Below are 17,675 nucleotides of genomic sequence, written 5' to 3'. Positions count from 1 at the left end.
CTCAAATGGACTTGCAACTGTGCTTGGCAATCCTGCTGCTTTTCTTGAATCCCCGTGCCCTGCCATCTATGAGATAATTATTTTAGAGCTCCTTCTTCCTCCTCAAAGACACTTGCTGCCTTCTTTCTTCCCCTAGTCCTCAGACTTCATCGAGGACCTAAGTCATCTAAGGGAAGCTCCCTCATCTGTCCTTCCCCAAATCTACAAACCTACCTTCATCTACAACCATCTCTCCAACTCCTTCCTGTCCGTCAGAGTTCCATGTCCATGTGGCTTTGGACCTCTTCCCTTCTTGCCAAGACTGACTGCTTTGGTTGCCTCTCTCTCTCTGCAGCTCCATCTGCCTCCCTCTCCCACAGAGTAAAGTCTAACTTGCCCCCAGATGATACATCTCAAAGTTCATTCTGAAAGAAATACTTGCCTCTCAATATAAGAATTACATATCTGTTACCCTCCCTTGTCAATGCTCACATCTGCATTTTATAACCATTGCCTCTACTCTTTAACTGTCACTTCTAGCTGTAGATGCCACAGGAGTCGTTCTCACATAATTGATCAGAACTACGCTTTCTGGCCACCTTTCTGTGATGTTTTTCTGGAAAAGGTAGAATCATTAAAATTCTCCTTGTGCTCTCTTATTCATCCCCTAGTTTTGGATCTCAGTAACCATCACCACTGGAGAGGAAAGGGTTTTAGGGTGTGCAAGGAAAAATATAAGCATTCAAATTCAGGCATTAGGAACAAGAAATAGCGGGCTGTAAAAATCAGGATAAAATCATCGTATTTCAGACAGAGAGGAATCTAGATCCGTACCATGGTTTCTCGGCTGTTGATAGCTGATCCCGTGCACTTCGCTATAACCTTATCAATACACTTCTTGTGAATTGCTGCATTACATTCTGAAAAGAAATGACTACAGCTTGAGATTTTCAGAAGTTAAGGGACAACTAAACGAAAAGAATGACGATAATACAAAAGAAATCCTTCTGACTTACGTCGACACTGGTAGCCCTGTTTGTTCAGACCCCTGCAATAAAGCACATGTTTGAATATTTATATAGACCTTTGAGTCAACAGTAGTAGCAAAAACATTTAAAAGATGAACAAGATCCCATAGCTTTCTGCCATCACAGAGCATTTTCTGATCTGAAGCACTAGTCTATTATTAGCCAAGAGTGTTAACATGTGCTTTTATTTATTTATTTATTTTTTGCGGTACGCGGGCCTCTCACTGTTGTGGCCTCTCCCGTTGCGGAGAACAGGCTCCGGATGCACAGGCTCAGTGGCCATGGCCCACGGGCCCAGCTGCTCCGCAGCATGTGGGATCTTCCCAGACCAGGGCACGAACCCGTGTCCCCTGCATCGGCAGGCGGACTCTCAACCACTGCGCCACCAGGGAAGCCCTGTGCTTTTATTTTAACCTGCTTTGTGAAAAGTCTGATAATTAGATAAATGAGGAGTTGTTGATTTCCCTCCCATTTGCATATTTTCCAAACAAACATGTAGAGATAAAAATGCCTGACCAAAAATGGATAAAGGGGGGGGGGGACTTCCCTGGTGGTCCAGTGGTAAAGAATCCACCTTCCCACACAGGGGACGCGAGTTCGATCCCTGGTTGGGGAACTAAGATCCCACATGCCGCAGGGCAACTAAGCCCGCGCGCCACAACTACAGAAGAGAAAACCCTCATGCCACATCTACTGAGAAACCCGCAACTAGAGAAGCCCGTGTGCCACAACGGAAGACCCTGCGTGCCTCAGCAAAAGACCCCGCATGCCACAACTAAGACCCGATGCAGCCAAAAAAAGAAAAAAATTTTTAAATTAATATTTAAAAAAATGGATCACGGGATCGTGGTAGCAAATTTCCACGTCTACGCTTAAAAATTCAATGTCTCGCTAAGCTCAGTACAGACAAGCAAAGATATCTACATTTATAACATTTGATTTTATAACATTTCCTCTTTCTGAGTATCTGAGAATATGTGCAACTAATGAATTCTCAAGCTTAAGACCGAAGCCTGAGTAACATTCACTCTTAGAAAGGAAGGAAGTTCAAGTCATTAGATGAAGACAGTTGATGGAAATCCACCAAAAGTCTACTTGACCTCTGGATACCCTGGTTACACAGGGGTTGAGAACACCCCAGAAGAGGCGAGGAGGCTGAGGCCAGAGATAGGAGTCATTTCAAGTCTCCACTCCCCCATAGCCTTCGCTGTGTGTTTACTGAGGGTTGAACCAATCTCTCTGTTTGAGGGCTCTTAAGACACCCAAGAGCCTTGTACACATTGAAACCCATTAGCTCCAACGGGCAAGTGTTGCCTTTTGCAGACATTAGTAGCAGCACGGTTGGGCTGTTGAGCTGGTGGCAGTTTTGGCTGTAAAACTGTGCTTACGATAAAGCTCACTCCTTCTTCTTTCCCTTCCCGCTCACCCCCATAAGCCTCCCATTTAATTGGAAACTGAAGTCCTTGGAACCTTTCCTAAGGAGGCTGGTTTCCTGGCTCTACAGGAGTTATATTATGAAAATGTTCTAGAGAGTCACACCCTTTGAACCTTCTCCATCCAGGTGAGGCCACTGGAAACTCTCAGGTGGTTCCTATTCCGGCACACTTCCCCAAGGTGGGGCATGCCAGACCTGGTGGATCAAGAAGATGCGACAGAATGCATAACTTGAAGCTTGGAGTGCATGCTGAGTTACCATACCAGACAAACTCATGGCAGACGGAGCAAAACGTGGGTTGTGGGAAAAAGGTGGCCGTGAACTCATGGCACTTGACGTGGTGGATCTTGGCCTGTTTGATGGCTCCTCGGCGCTGATGCAGAGCAAAGAAGCCTTCGTTCTCGAATTCACTCATGTCCTTTGTGTCTGCAGGAAGAGGACAGGGGACAGAGTGACATTCTGCCATGTGACTGTCAGAGCTTGGGGGAGCGGGGCTGGGGGAGATGGGGAAGGGACAGAGACTGACGAGGAATGAGACAAGCATCGAGACCAGCAAACCCCAAGTGCTTCTTTTATTTTTTGAATTTTATTTTATTTTTTTACACAGCACATTCTTATTAGTTATCTATTTTATACATATTAGTGTATATATGTCAATGCCAATCTCCCAATTCATCCCACCCCACCCCTCACTTTCCCCAATTGGTGTCCATACGTTTGTTCTCTACATCTGTGTCTCTATTTCTGCTTTGCAGATAGGTTCATCTGTACCATTTTTCTAGATTCCACATATATACTTTAATATACGATATTTGTTTTTCTCTGACTTACTTCACTCTGTATGACAGTCTCTAGGTCCATACATGTTTCTAAAAATGACCCGATTTCGTTCCTTTTTATCGCAGAGTAATATTCCCTTGTATATGTGTGCCACATCTTCTTTATCCATTCATCTGTTGATGGGCATTTAGGTTGCTTCCATGACCTGGCTATTGTAAATAGTGCTGCAATGAACACTGGGGTGCATGTGTTTTTTTGAATTATGGTTTCTTCACGGTATATGCCCAGTAGTGGGATTGCTGGGTTGTATGGTAATTCTAGTTTTAGTTTTCTAAGGAACCTCCATAGTGTTCTCCATAGTGGCTGTATCAATTTACATTCCCACCATAGCGCAAGAGGGTTCCCTTTTCTCCACACCCTCTCCAGTGTTTGTTGTTTGTAGATTTTTTTTAAATTTTTTTGATTTTTTTAACATCTTTATTGGAGTATAATTGCTTTACAATCGAGTGTCAGTTTCTGCTTTATAACAAAGTGACTCAGCTATACATATACATATATCCCCATATCTCTTCCCTCTTGCATCTCCCTCCCTCCACCCTCCCTATCCCACCCCTCTAGGTGGTCACAAAGTACCGGGCTGATCTCCCTGTGCTATGCGGCTGCTTCCCACTAGCTATCTATTTTACATTTGGTAGTGTATATATGTCCATGCCACTCTCTCACTTTGTCCCAGCTTACTGTTCCCCCTCCCTGTGTCATCAAGTCCATTCTCTAGTAGGTCTGCGTCTTTATTCGTCATCCTTGAGCAGGGGCCATACTAATCTTCTCTGTATTGTTCCAATTTTAGTATATGTGCTGCTGAAGTGAGCACTGTTGTTTGTAGAGTGATGGCCACTCTAAGTGGTGTGAGGTGATACCTCATTATAGTCTTGATTTCCATTTCCTAATAATTAGTGATGTTGAGCAGCTTTTCATGTGCTTCTTGGCCATCTGTATGTCTTCTTTGGAGAGATGCCTATTTAGGTCTTCTGCCCATTTTTGGATTGGGTAGTTTGTTGTTTTAATATTGAGCTGCATGAGCTGTTTATATATTTTGGAGATTAATCCTGTGTCCTCTGATTTGTTTGCAAATATTTTCTCCCATTCTGAGGGTTGTCTTTTCGTTTTGTTTATAGTTTCCTTTGCTATGCAAAAGCTTTTAAGTTCCATTAGGTCCCATTTCTTTATTTTTGTTTTTTATTTCCATTACTCTAGGAGGTGGATCAAAAAAGATCTTACTGTGATTTATGTCACAGAGCGTTCTTCGTATGCTTTCCTTTAAGAGTTTTATAGTGTCTGGTCTTACATTTAGGTCTTTAATCTATTTTGAGTTTATTTTTGTGTATGGTGTCAGGGAGTGTTCTAATTTCATTCTTTTACATGTAGCTATCCAGTTTTCCCAGCACCACTTATTGAGGAGATTGTCTTTTCTCCATTGTATATCCTTGCCTCCTTTATCACAGATTACTTGACCACAGGTGCGTGGCTTTATCTCTGGGCTTTCCATCCTGTTCCATTGATCTATTTCTGTTTTTGTGCCAGCACCATACTGTCTTGATTACTGTAGCTTTGTAGTATAGTCTGAAGTCAGGGAGTCTGATTCCTCCAGCTCCGTTTTTTTCCCCTCAGGACTGCTTTGGCTATTTGGGGTCTTTTGTGTCTCCATACAAATTTTAAGATTTTTTTTTCTAGTTCTGTAAAAAATGCCACTGGTAATTTGACAGGGATTGCATTGAATCTGTAGATTGCTCTGGGTAGTATAGTCATTTTCACAATATTGATTCTTCCAATCCAAGAACATGGTATATCTCTTCAACTGTTTGTGTCATCTTTGATTTCTTTCATCAGTGTCTTATAGTTTTCTGAGTTTAGGTCATTTACCTCCTTAGGTAGGTTTATTCCTAGGTATTTTATTCTTTTTGTTGCAATGGTGAATGGGATTGTTTCCTTAATTTCTCTTTCTGATCTTTTGTTGTTAGTGTTTAGGAATGCAAGAGATTTCTGTGCATTAATTTTGTATCCTGCAACTTTACCAAATTCATTGATTAGCTCTAGTAGTTTTCTGGTAGCATCTTTAGGATTCTCTATGTATAGTATCATGTCATCTGCAAACAGTGACAGTTTTACTTCTTCTTTTCCAATTTGTAATCCTTTTATTTCTTTTTCTTCTCTGATTGCCGTGGCTAGGACTTCCAAAACTATGTTGAATAACAGTGGCGAGAGTGGACATTCTTGTCTTATTCCTTATCTTAGAGGAAATACTTTCAGTTTTTCGCCATCAAGAATGATGTTGGGTGTGGGTTTGTCATATATGGCCTTTATAATGCTGAGGTAGGTTCCCTCTATGCCCACTTTCTGGAGAGTTTTTATCATACACGGGTGTTGAATTTTGTCAAAAGCTTTTTCTGCATCTATTGAGATGATCATATGGTTTTTATTCTTCAGTTTGTTAATATGGTGTATCTGATGAATTTGTGTATATTAAAGAATCCTTACATCCCTAGGATAAATCCCACTTGATCATGGTGTATGATCCTTCTAATGTGTTGTTGGATTCTGTTTGCTAATATTTTGTTGAGGATTTTTGCATCTATATTCATCAGTGATATGGGTCTGTAATTTTCTGTTTTTGTAGTATCTCTGTCTGGTTTTGGTATCAGGGTGATGGTGGCCTTGTAGAATGAGTTTGGGAGTGTTCCTTCCTCTGCAATTTTTTGGAAGAGTTTGAGAAGGATGGGTGTTAGCTCTTCTCTAAATTGTTGACAGAATTCACCTGTGAAGCCATCTGGTCCTGGACTTCTGTTTGTTGGAAAATTTTTAATCACAGTTTCAATTTCATTACTTGTGATTGGTCTGTTCATATTTTCTATTTCTTCCTGGTTCAGTCTTGGAAGGTTATACCTTTCTAAGAATTTGTCCATTTTTTCTAGGTCGTCCATTATATTGGCATAGAGTTGCTTGTAGTAGTCTTTTATGATGTTTTGTATTTCTGCGGTGTCTGTTGTAACTTCTTTTTCATTTCTAATTTTATTGATTTGAGTCCTCTCCCTCTTTTACTCGATGAGTCTGGCTAAAGGTTTATCAATTTTGTTTATCTTCTCAGAGAATCAGGTTTCAGTTTTATTGATCTTTTCTATTGTTTTCTTTTTTTCTATTTCATTTATTTCTGCTCTGATCTTTATGATTTCTTTCCTTCTACTACCTTTGGGTTTTGTTCTTCTTTCTCTAGTTTCTTTAGGTGTAAGGTTAGATTGAGATTTTTCTTGTTTCTTGAGGTAAGCTTGTATAGCTATAAACTTCCCTCTTAGAACTGCTTTTGCTGCATCCCATAGGTTTTAGATTGTCATGTTTTCATTGTCATTTGTCTCTAGGTATTTTTTGATTTCCTTTTGATGTCTTCAGTGATCTCTTGGGTATTTAGTAATGTATTGTTTAGCCTCCATGAGTTTGTGTTTTTTACCTTTTTTTCCCCTGTAATTAATTTATAATCTCATAGCATTGTGGTCAGAAAAGATGGTTGATAATGATTTCAATTTTCTTAAATTTACTGAGGCTTGATTTGTGACCCAAGATGTGATCTAACCTGGAGAATGTTCCGTGCACACTTGAGAAGAAAGTGTAATCTGTTGTTTTTGGATGGAATGTCCTATAAATATCAATTAAATCTATCTGGTCTGTTGTGTCATTTAAAGCTTGTGTTTCCTTATTAATTTTGTTTGGATGATCTGTCCGTTGGTGTGAGTGAGGTGTTAAAGTCCCCAACTATTATTGTGTTTCTGTCGATTTCCTCTTTTACAGCAGTTAGCAGTTGTCTTATGTATTGAGGAGCTCTTATGTTGGGTGCATACATATTTATAACTGTTATATCTTCTTCTTGGATTGATCCCTTGATCATTATGTAGTGTCCTTCCTTGTCTCTTGTAACATTCTTTAAAGTCTATTTTATCTGATATGAGTATTGCTACTCCAGCAGTCTGTATGTGTCCCTAAGTCTGAAGTGGGTCTCTTGTAGACAGCATATATATGGGTCTTGTTTTTGTATCAATTCAGTGAGCCTGTGTCTTTTGGTTGGAGCATTTAATCCATTCACATTTAAGGTAATTATCGATATGTATGTTCGTATTACCATTTTCTTAATTGTTATGGGTTTTTGTAGGTCCTTTTCTTCTCTTGTGTTTCCCACTTAGAGAAGTTCCTTTAGCACTTGTTGTAGAGCTGGTTTGGTGGTGCTGAATTCTCTTAGCTTTTGCTTGTCTGTAAAGCTTTTGATTTCTCCATCGAATCTGAATGAGATCCTTGCTGGGTAGAGTAATCTTGGTTGTAGGTTCTTCCCTTTCATCACTTCAAATATATTGTGCCACTCCCTTCTGGCTTGTAGAGTTTCCACTGAGAAATCAGCTGTTAACCTTATGGGAGTTCCCTTGTATGTTATTTGTCATTTTTCCCTTGTTGCTTTCAATAATTTTTGTCTTTAATTTTTGTCAATTTGATTACTGTGTGTCTTGGTGTGTTTCTCCTTGAGTTTATCCAGCCTGGGACTCTCTGTGCTTCCTGCACTTGGGTGGCTATTTCCTTTCCCATGTTAGGGAAGTTTTTGACTATAATCTCTTCAAATATTTTCTCGGGTCCTTTCTGTCTTCTCCTTCTGGGATCCCTATAATGCAAATGCTGTTGCGTTTAATGTTGTCCCAGAGGTCTGTTAGGCTGTATTCATTTCTTTTCATTTTTTCTTTATTCTGTTCCGTGGCAGTGAATTCTCCCATTCTGTCTTCCAGGTCACTTATCTGTTCTTATGCCTCAGTTATTCCACTATTGATTCCTGCTAGTTTATTTTTCATTTCAGTTATTGTATTGTTCATCTGTCTGTTTGCTCTTTAATTCTTCTAGTTGTTTGTTCCTTAATTTTTCTAGGTCTTTGTTAAACATCTCTTGCATCCTCTCGATCTTTGCCTCCATTCTTTTTCCAAGGTCCTGGATTATCTTCACTATGATTATTCTGAATTCCTTTTCTGGAAGGTTGGCTACCTCCACTTCATTTAGTTGTTTTTCTGGGGTTTTATCTTGTTCCTTCATCTGGTACATAGTCCTCTGCCTTTTCATTTTGTCTATCTTTCTGTGAATGTGGTTTTCATTCCACAGGCTGCAGAATTGTAGTTATTCTTGCTTCTGCTGTCTGCCCTCTCCTAAGTACTTCTTAAGGTTGGTACAATACGAAGCATCTTACCTTAATTCCGTAACAGGATTATCAGAGGGTGTATTGTTATAGGATTGGAACCATGAGGCTGGATTACTGGCTTGACCCTTCACTCCCCTTTCATGACACTGAGCTATATCCTCTTTCAATTTTTAAAAACAAAAGTCAGAACATTCAAGGTATTTACCAGCCTCTCCTATTCACTGTCAATGATGATTCAGCCAGAAAAGGCAGGAAGCGGCAAATACTTTACCTGTAATTCTAGAGAATAACGTGGTTACTGACAGTAAGTTGGAAACGACATTTTTTTTTAAGGTCCCAGGATGCTGTGTATCTGGTTGTTTATGGACAAGAAAAAGTAGGAGGGAGCTGGCCAGACGTCTGAAGACAAAAGAACTTTGGGAAGTTGTTTATGCTCTGGTTCCCGAGGCCCACAGTAATCAGAGGCACCAGCCATAGATTACACAGGTCAATGTGGAAAGGGCCAGAGATGAACAGATCACTGCAATTAAAAAAAAAAAATGTAATCCTGGATGTTACCTAGTCACCTACGTCAAATCATCGCATTCACATTTCTTCAGTTCACCCTGGGCTCTGGATATTGGTGAAGGTACTTTGGGTAGTAACTGTCCACAGTGCCCAATACCCAAATGACATCTTCCCAAAAGGCTGGTAGAATTCCAAGAATACCAGTGAGAGTATCAGCCCTGGCTGAAGCCCAGGCCCAAAGAAAACACACAACAGCAAGGCAGTCGTGGTTTAACAGCACGATGGAAACTCTAGCATGTGAGAGAGTGTGACATGGTAAACAAGAAAGAAATAACAAAAATAATCATCATCACTAAAACAAGGGTAATGAATTTAATGATTATAGTTCCTACAACCACAATTTTAAGTAGCTTGAAGATTCTTGGATGACTTATTCTATTTATTTTTTCCAAATACAAAAAATGGAGGTTTAGCAAGAATAAGGGGCTCATGTTTCACAAATGAAAAGAGTTCACAATATTTAAACTAAATTATTTCCATCCTGGCTAAGCCATGGCAGAGACTGGACAACACACTTGAGGCAAATGTTCCTGCCAAAGTACTTTAATTTCCCCACCCCTGAGAGTGCCCAGACTAGAAACACACTGGGTGGACAAAGGTGGGGCATGGAGGTGGAGACCTCTCCCCCAGGATGCAGCCTAGTCTCAGGACTCATTTTAGGACAAAAGTCTTCTCCACAGGGCTCCACAGGTCTGTTTTACGGAAACTCCAAACTTCCAGATAAAAAGCCTTCCTAATAAAGAGCTCCTTAGATAGGGCTGAATATTTTGCCTAATACTTCATTAGGCAATTTAAGTCTTTTTATTAGGAACTGGGTCAGAAATAAACTAGGCTTGGTGAATAAGGGATTAAATTTAGGGTCACTAAGGCAACTGCCTTCTTCTTCAAGTTCTGGTTTAAGTGTAGAGATCAATTTACAACTTGGGACTGGCATGGTAGGCCATTTGTCAGTAAGATTTGACTCATTTTTATTTTGGTCCAGATGTAATAAAATAAAATAAAGCATAAAATTACTTTTAAATTCAGGGATGGAAGTGGATTATTCTGGGAACCCTATCTGTTTTACTGTAAAAAAATTATATATATATATATATATATAATTATGTAAAAATTATATATAGTCTAATACATAAACTATTATATAATAGTACAGACTACATATAACTATATATTTATAAATATAAAATAGTCTGTATTAGAATATAACATTGTACATTTAAAAAATGCCAGAGAGTATTAAAAAGGAATTCATTCCCTTGCTCCTTCCTGTGATTTCCTTTATCCTCTGACCATTTCAATCATTACAAGAAAGTAAATGTATAAAAGCTCAGAATTTTAAACATTCTCCTTGTATTTATTGTTTATTTCTGAAGTAATTTGGTCTTCTGTTTGTTTATTGGCTTGAATAAGTGCGTTGGTTTTTGTATGTTTGGTTATTTCTTTTATAGTAATGGTGCCCAATCTATTTATTTAATCTGTCACTTGTTTGTAGTCAGTTAAATCACAAATATTTCCTGGCCAGCTATGAGCAAATTGTTGTGCTGAATGGTCTAAAGAACTATGAGACATCACCCCTAATTCTGAATGGCTAATAGCCCAGTCAGGAAGACACGGCACTCACACAAAGAATAGACTTGTTGATAAGTACACACCCATATTTTTTAGGAGGTAGGAAAAGGAATTACAAAAGAGGCCATGAACAGGCAGCTGAAAAATTAAGAGGAAAACTTGAATAATATTACATCAAGCAATCCAAGAAAGAATGGGTTTCTCAGCGTTGACTGAAACAGAGATGTCAAGGGAATTGAAGGTTAAGACACATGCATTTGTTTTGAGGATTTGTTCTCTTGGAGAAAGCCATTTAGCAGATTGGTTGAAATATAAGCCAGACTCTTAGGGTTTAAGAATTGACAGAGTAGTGAAGAAACAGGGACTGATACATTAAACTACTCTCTCAAGAAATGTGTCAGGGAAGGAAAGGAAAGAAAAACTCATGGAGGTTAAAACATTTAAAAAATTTTTCTTTTCAGGTTGGAGAAGATGGCTTAATTATGTATGTCTTGGCAATGAGGCAGAAACCAAAGAAAGACAGGGAAGTTGAAGGTGCCAGAGTGGAAGTGTGACTGATGTTACAGAGCTGCTAGGGGTGAGAGCCAGGAGACCGAGAAAGGGAGGGACTTTCTCCGAGGCAGAAGAGCAGGAAGAGAGGCAGGACGAAGCAGCTGAATCCTAAAGTGCAGAGACACACAGAAGACGTAGTCTCTCCCAACTACACTGGAGGTAAAGCCAACCTCCAAGAGTAAGAGAAGATCAAGACACCTTCACCAAGGAGTATGGGCATGTTTGGAATAGCCACTGCGTGGGAACCAAAAGGAATTTCTAAATGCCAGAGTGAGTCCAACTGAACAGTTCAACAAACATTCATCGAGTACCTCCTACGTACTCAATGAAATAGGAATATGAATGAAATCATGCCATTTGCAGCAACATGGCCAGACCTAGAGATGATCGTACTAAGAGAAGTAAGCCAGACAAAGACAAATATCACATGACATCGCTTATATGTGGAATCTAAAGAAAAAGAAAGACACAAATGAACTTATTTACAAAACAGAAATAGACCCACAGACATAGAAAACAAACTTACGGGTTACCAAAAGGGAAGGGGGTGGAGGGATAAAAATAGGAATTTGGGCTTAACATGTTCACACTATTATATATAAAACAGAGAATCCACAAAGACCTACTGTATAATACAAGGAACTATACCCAATATTTTGTAATAACCTGTAAGGGAAAAAGATCTGAAAAAGAAAGTATATATTGGGTTGGCCAAAAAGTTCGTTTGGGTTTTTGTGCAACTCCTTACGGAAAAACGTGAATAAACTTTTTGCCCAACCATACATATATACACGTGTGTGTGTGTGTGTGTGTGTGTGTGTGTGATGTATATAAAATAGATATACATATCTGAATAACTTTAATGTACACCTGAAACTAACACAACATCGCAAATCAACTATACTTTAATAAAAAAAAGATTTTAGGAGTAGTAGCATTTGATCCATTGACGCAGCACTTTGACAACAGGATATAAACGCAACAGGAAGAACTGACGGGCTATCACAGGCACCAAGCACACTGCCTGTGAATGTAACTTCTGTGAACGGCATCTGTGTGTGAGATGGAAGTGAAACTCTTTAGTGATGCATTTTTTCCCTCCTTGTTCCTAAAAGGATTTGAGGTGACTAACTTGAAGCATTAGTATTTTGCTACTATAGTGTTATAGAAAATATTTGTTGGTTTCTTATTTATTTTGTATTCTACTGATGGTGTGACAACTTGTTATATCACATCATTTATACACAGTGTGGACACACAGAGCAACACATTAGCAGAGCCTTTGGTGTTTACATTAAATTCCCAAATGAAAATACAGACAGACTAGAAAAGCACTGGGCATATGAATTCACACCATTGAAAAACGAATGCTATAAATGTTTTCTATTTCTATGTGGATCTGGCCCCATAGAGTGTATATTCAACTCATGCTTGAGCACCACTGGGAATTTTAAGAAAATTCCTTGTGCTTCTATCTTCTTTGCTCTCAGAAAAGCAAAGTGAAATAAGTTGCAAAGGAGAGGAGACATGCCCGCCACACCCCCAAACAGGAATAAGAAATGCCACTTGCCACTCATTTCCAGAAAGTATCTTGCGTTCATTAGCATTCGGCCTTGAGGTTTCAGCTCTAACTGGTGTAAGGAAGGAAAGAAACAAGGGTCAGAATGTGACACAAGTGCTGAGTTGAATGACATCACAACTGGCGGGTTTGGTGATGGCAGGAGATCCCCAGCACAGGGCCCACCCCTGTTCCCTTTCACTTAACTTACCCATATTATCATCAGACTAGCACAGCATCCGTGAACATAGGCTTTCTTTTATTAAAACACCTCAGCAACTACCTAATTTGACTTGGAGACCAAAACTTCCTTAAGGAAGAAACCAAATTCTAAAACAGATTCTATGTGACTTCCTTGCCCTGCGCTACAGCTTATCTTAAGAGTTGTAATAGGGTAGATTCATATCTTGATGGTGACAAAAGAATCATGGAGGCTGGGGACTAGCTCACTTGGAGAACAAGTAGGTTCCCTTTGGAAGGAAAGAGAAATCCTGCTTTGAGGATGCCTGAATACACTTGCCCCTAGGTTAATCGGGTATTAAATGGGAGTGGCCTTTTTCTTTCACACAGAGAGCCTGTTTCCTTTGGAAAGTGCTGGAAATTTTCACACTGCTAAGGGAAATTTTAATTAGATTGGTCGAGGAAGGGATTTAAAAAAACATATTTCAGGACTTCCCTGGTGGCGCTAAGGTTAAGAATCCACCTGCCAATGAAGCAGACACGAGTTTGAGCCCTGATCCAGGAAGATCTCACATGCCGCGTAGCAACTAAGCCCGTGTGCCACAACTACTGAGCCTGCGTTCTGCAGCCCGTGACCCACAACTACTGAGCCCGCGTGCTGCAACTACTGAAGCCCACGCGCCTAGAGCCCGTGCTCCGCAACAAGAGAAGCCACCTCAACGAGAAGCCCACGCGCCGCAACGAAGAGTAGCCCCTGCTCACTGCAACTAGAGAAAGCCCGCGCACGGCAACGAAGACCCAACACAGCCAAAAAGAAAATATAAACAAATAAATAAATTTAAAAATATATATACACATATATATATTTCAGTATCATTATGTAGAAGGGATGATGCAGGAAATCATGTGATGTGACATAAGGGGGAAAATGGCAAATCTGACACGACCTGACCACTACTGATTATACAGTAAACTGTAACACTGTACTATAAATATGCTAAAAAGAATACGAAGGTGAACTGCAGGGCACTGCCGATCATTACATCCAGGGGTAACTAGAATAACTGAAAAATAGGAAGAAGGGTCTGGTCAAAGTCAGGACTGAATATGAATCATGGCTAAATAATTCAAGGTCATGGTGACCTTGTGCCTGTCACCAAACCTTTAAAGATCTCGGAGAACTGACATAATAGTGATGTCGATGTTACAGCATCACTACTATTAGAATTTTATGATGTGACAAGCCTGTACTGCTTGGTTACCTACACATTCTCATGCAAGCTTAAATAGATTAATGAAAAGAGAAGTGCTTTTGGCAACAAGTATATACACCATTATTTTCTGGTTTATGGAATAATAAATAAGGAGGCAAAAATAAAGCTAGAAGAGCAAGGGAACAGGGGGTCAGTCCCAAAGGAAGTGGCAAAAATTGGTACCAGGTGACTGCAACCAATATTACCAATATTCAATACCGATATTCAGGAATTAGTGGTGATGGAGGAAATTAAACCAGTTAGCTGCTGGAAGAACAACATTCACAGAAAGTGACAGTCCATTATGTTTTTGAGAGTGAACAGGAGATAACCGCACCAACAGGGAAAATCTTGGGAAAGCAGAAGGAAAAATCTTAATGTTTGGAAACTGGATGGTGTTTATGGAAGTGAGAGGCAATTCTGAGAAAATCATTTTTGGTTTTTTTTAATAGGCTAATTTTAAGAAAGCAGACTGCAATAGAAGCAAGGGAAACTATAAGTCCAAAGCAACCTGTTGACCTTTAAACATTATAAATAAAAGTGAACTAACAAATAACCCTGAAAACAGCAAAGGTGGAAAATGTAAGAAGGTTGCTAGTAGTTAAATGAGGATCCAAGGGCTTATGTCTCAAAAATCCCAATATGCAGAAAGTGTAAAAAGTCTGATAAGGATAAAAATCAGAGAAAGTCGAGGCAAGAAATCAAATGCAACTTTAAGAAATACAAACAGAAAAGCAACTTGTTTGTCAGTGATGCTTAACAGAAGAATTTTTAAAATAGTTATCCTCTCATTAATTGAAAAGGAAATCAAATAGCCTTCTACTTAAAAAATTAGAGATTTGGTGACTCTTCCCTTTTTTTAAAAAAATGGGGCAGAAAGTGGAAAATAAATGGGAATAGGGGAAAAAACTGAGGAAAACTTTCTCCAGTTTCTCTCTTCTTTCTCTGAGCCTAGCCAAATGCTCCCATGATTCAGTTGTACCTACAGCCTCACCCCCTCACCTACCGGGTTTGTATAAACCTTTGACACTAAGTCACATTCCTGTGACATTATCCACTTATTTAAACTCTTCCTACTTGTATAACTAGCTACCCAAGAGGAATTCTGCCGAATGCGGAAGTTCTCAACAGACACACTGAACTAAGTTATCTAAACACATCTAAGCATGGGGAACTTTAAGGAAAAATCTTGATATATCTTTACCTTTAAAGATTACTTTAGTGATACAAGCAAAGATACATGTACTTTCCTAAAAAGTACCTTTTTTTTTTCAGATCAAAAATACGTAATTGACACACAAATCTAGGTTTTAGGCTTGTATCATTCCCATTTTGAAACCTGCGACCTGAAGATCTTTTGGCTGGAGTTCTTAAGAACCTGCACAAAGCAGAAAGGTAAGAATCTCCTTTGCATAAATGATACAGACATGTGAAAACACTCTCTGGGTTTCAGACCATGTAAAAGCAGTTTTTACTAGTATATTTTCTTCAATTTTTGTACCCCAGAAATTTTCATTAGAATTTGTTATGCTTTCATATTTTACTTCTCCCTTTAACTTTCTAAACATTTGCTACCAAAATAGTTATAATCTAAGTTTGCAAAAACTTGGTGTGGTGACACGGATTGTGTATAATGTACTTTTTAGAGTAAAGTAAGCTAAGTGAACAAATTACGGCTAAAAAAAAAATTATAGGGATTGAGATATCAAACATTAAACGGATCTTTGCTCTCTCTTCTCACTTATCCACCCATCATCTTATCTAAAATATTTTATCAAGGTATCACATAGGTTCCTAGATATCTTGATATCTACGTGACGCCTTGATAAATAGGCCACAGGTAGGTTCCCAAGTTATGGAAAATGTGTGATATTTCCAAGCTTACTTTAACAGTTATAAATAAGTCAATAACAGTTCTTCATAGCCTAAGAGACCTTCTTCCCCTTACGTAAGAATCAAAGAGATCTGAGTATACCAGTACGTTCTAAGACTGCAATGAATCATCATCATCATTACCAAGCCACCCATGAGTCCGTGGTAGGGAGTCAGTTTACTTAAGGCCAGTGTATCATACCTTCAGGATGACACTGAAATCTTGAGCTAGTCTTCAACTACTATGGTTCTTAGCACTTAATGGAATATACACTTAAAATAAAGCTCACAGCTTGGCTATTTACCCATATTTCTGTCTTCCCATTGTTTTTCCTACATCTCTCGGCCAGGGAGTAGAGCTCCACAGTTGTTTCAGATATTAGGTCCACATTTTTGCCCTTTACGATGATCTGCATTACTCTTCCCTTGTTGATATGGGCGTCAAAAGTGCTGTCCCAGGGAGGGTACATGGTTGGCTTTTTCTGGATGTACATCTGCCCATTCTCTAGGAACAGAAAGATATGTTCTCATTACTCCCTTAACCAGCCCTGGGAAATAATTCAACTCAACAGTGACACCTATTCCCTCTGCTCTCCGGGATATATCAGTCTGTTGGGAGAACAAAAATAACACGTAAAGGAATCAGAGATTGATCTGAAAGATACAGGGGCATAATTTCAGGCTTACAATGAGTGCTCCTTTAAAAAGATATTTACAACTTTTCCATTTGACATAAGTACACTAAGAGGCAAAACCTTTAAAACATCATGAGCCGTTATTTCCTTCCCTCATTTGCAAATGAGGATATATTTTACATAAGCCATGCACCCTAAGCAAAAATTAACAAGTATTCCGGAGGGGTGGTGGTCCCCATCCCCAGAGCCAGTGAAGCCGGCTGTAGACCTGCAGGCCAGTGGGGGTCCTGGAAATGGTTAGTAACAGGAGCCAAGGTCAGGATGATATAGTTTAAGGGAACTTCCCCAGAACCACCAGGCGACTGGACTTACTCGTGGGATTAAGCAGTGTTGTCCTATCTTTCATCCATATTGGATTTTCCATAGTAATTGTTCTTTAATCATTTCAGGAGCGGAAAACTGCAGCTGTATTTCAGTGTGTGTTTCTTGTGATCATAAGCACACAAAGTGGCAGATTTAGCAACGCAGAGATGTTGATAAAGCAAAAGGAAAAATTCACTTAAAACAGGGCAACAAAGCAGTTCTGAATCCTGATTCTCTCCGGCGCATGATGCTAAAAGCAGAACAGGCATTTGCTAAATTATTCTTCGGGAGGTATACAAGGATTTGAAGAAGCTGAGACTTCAAATTTTAGGTAAGCCTGGCTATTAGAGGTATAAACTCTGACAGTGTTGAGCGTGGAATAGGAAGGGGAAGATTTTTATGTCTCGTTTAAAAGAAATTTAACTCGGGATCGGACTATAAGAAAAAGCAATGGCAATATTAGTGATCGGAGTAACGTTTTACTTCCACAGGCTTGAAGCCACCCCTCATAATTCCTTTAACTCCTCCCAACCGCAACCATTCTCCACACCCCGAAAAAGGACAGAAATTCCCACGGCAAGGCATTTTTACACCTTCATTCAGTAATGTTTGCAATCACTTAAAAAGAGAACCAGAACTCAAGCTCCTATCTATTTAAAGTGGGTTTTGCCATTTTCAAAGGCTCCCAG

General features: G+C 39.4%; 1 protein-coding gene and 1 non-coding gene across 8 annotated transcripts in view; both read right to left on the bottom strand.

The window, feature by feature from the left end:
- The window catches only part of PRKCQ (protein kinase C theta), a 158,255-nt gene that overhangs the window by 89,437 nt on the left and 51,143 nt on the right, over nucleotides 1-17,675 (bottom strand). For 3 of the 7 annotated variants that reach the window (XM_049704779.1, XM_049704775.1, XM_049704773.1), the window contains exons 3-7: nucleotides 16,294-16,493; nucleotides 12,696-12,756; nucleotides 2,706-2,868; nucleotides 996-1,027; nucleotides 814-899 (exon numbers count right to left, since the gene is read on the bottom strand). In XM_049704779.1, coding sequence (XP_049560736.1) covers nucleotides 814-899; nucleotides 996-1,027; nucleotides 2,706-2,868; nucleotides 12,696-12,756; nucleotides 16,294-16,493 — 542 coding nt within the window. Of the gene's footprint in view, nucleotides 1-813; nucleotides 900-995; nucleotides 1,028-2,705; nucleotides 2,869-12,695; nucleotides 12,757-16,293; nucleotides 16,494-16,995; nucleotides 17,109-17,675 lie in introns of those variants that run through there. The other 4 variants (XM_033409110.2, XM_049704793.1, XM_049704795.1 and 1 more) reach the window with 4 other exon arrangements.
- LOC117197401 (U6 spliceosomal RNA) lies at nucleotides 3,986-4,093 on the bottom strand. The gene has a single exon (XR_004477990.1). It is a non-coding gene; the product is annotated as a U6 spliceosomal RNA (small nuclear RNA).

This window comes from Orcinus orca, chromosome 2 (genome assembly GCF_937001465.1).
Source record: "Orcinus orca chromosome 2, mOrcOrc1.1, whole genome shotgun sequence".
NCBI classification, from domain to species: Eukaryota; Metazoa; Chordata; class Mammalia; order Artiodactyla; family Delphinidae; genus Orcinus; species Orcinus orca.
Note: the sequence above shows the minus strand (reverse complement) of the source record. Positions and strands in the feature narration are given on the sequence as shown.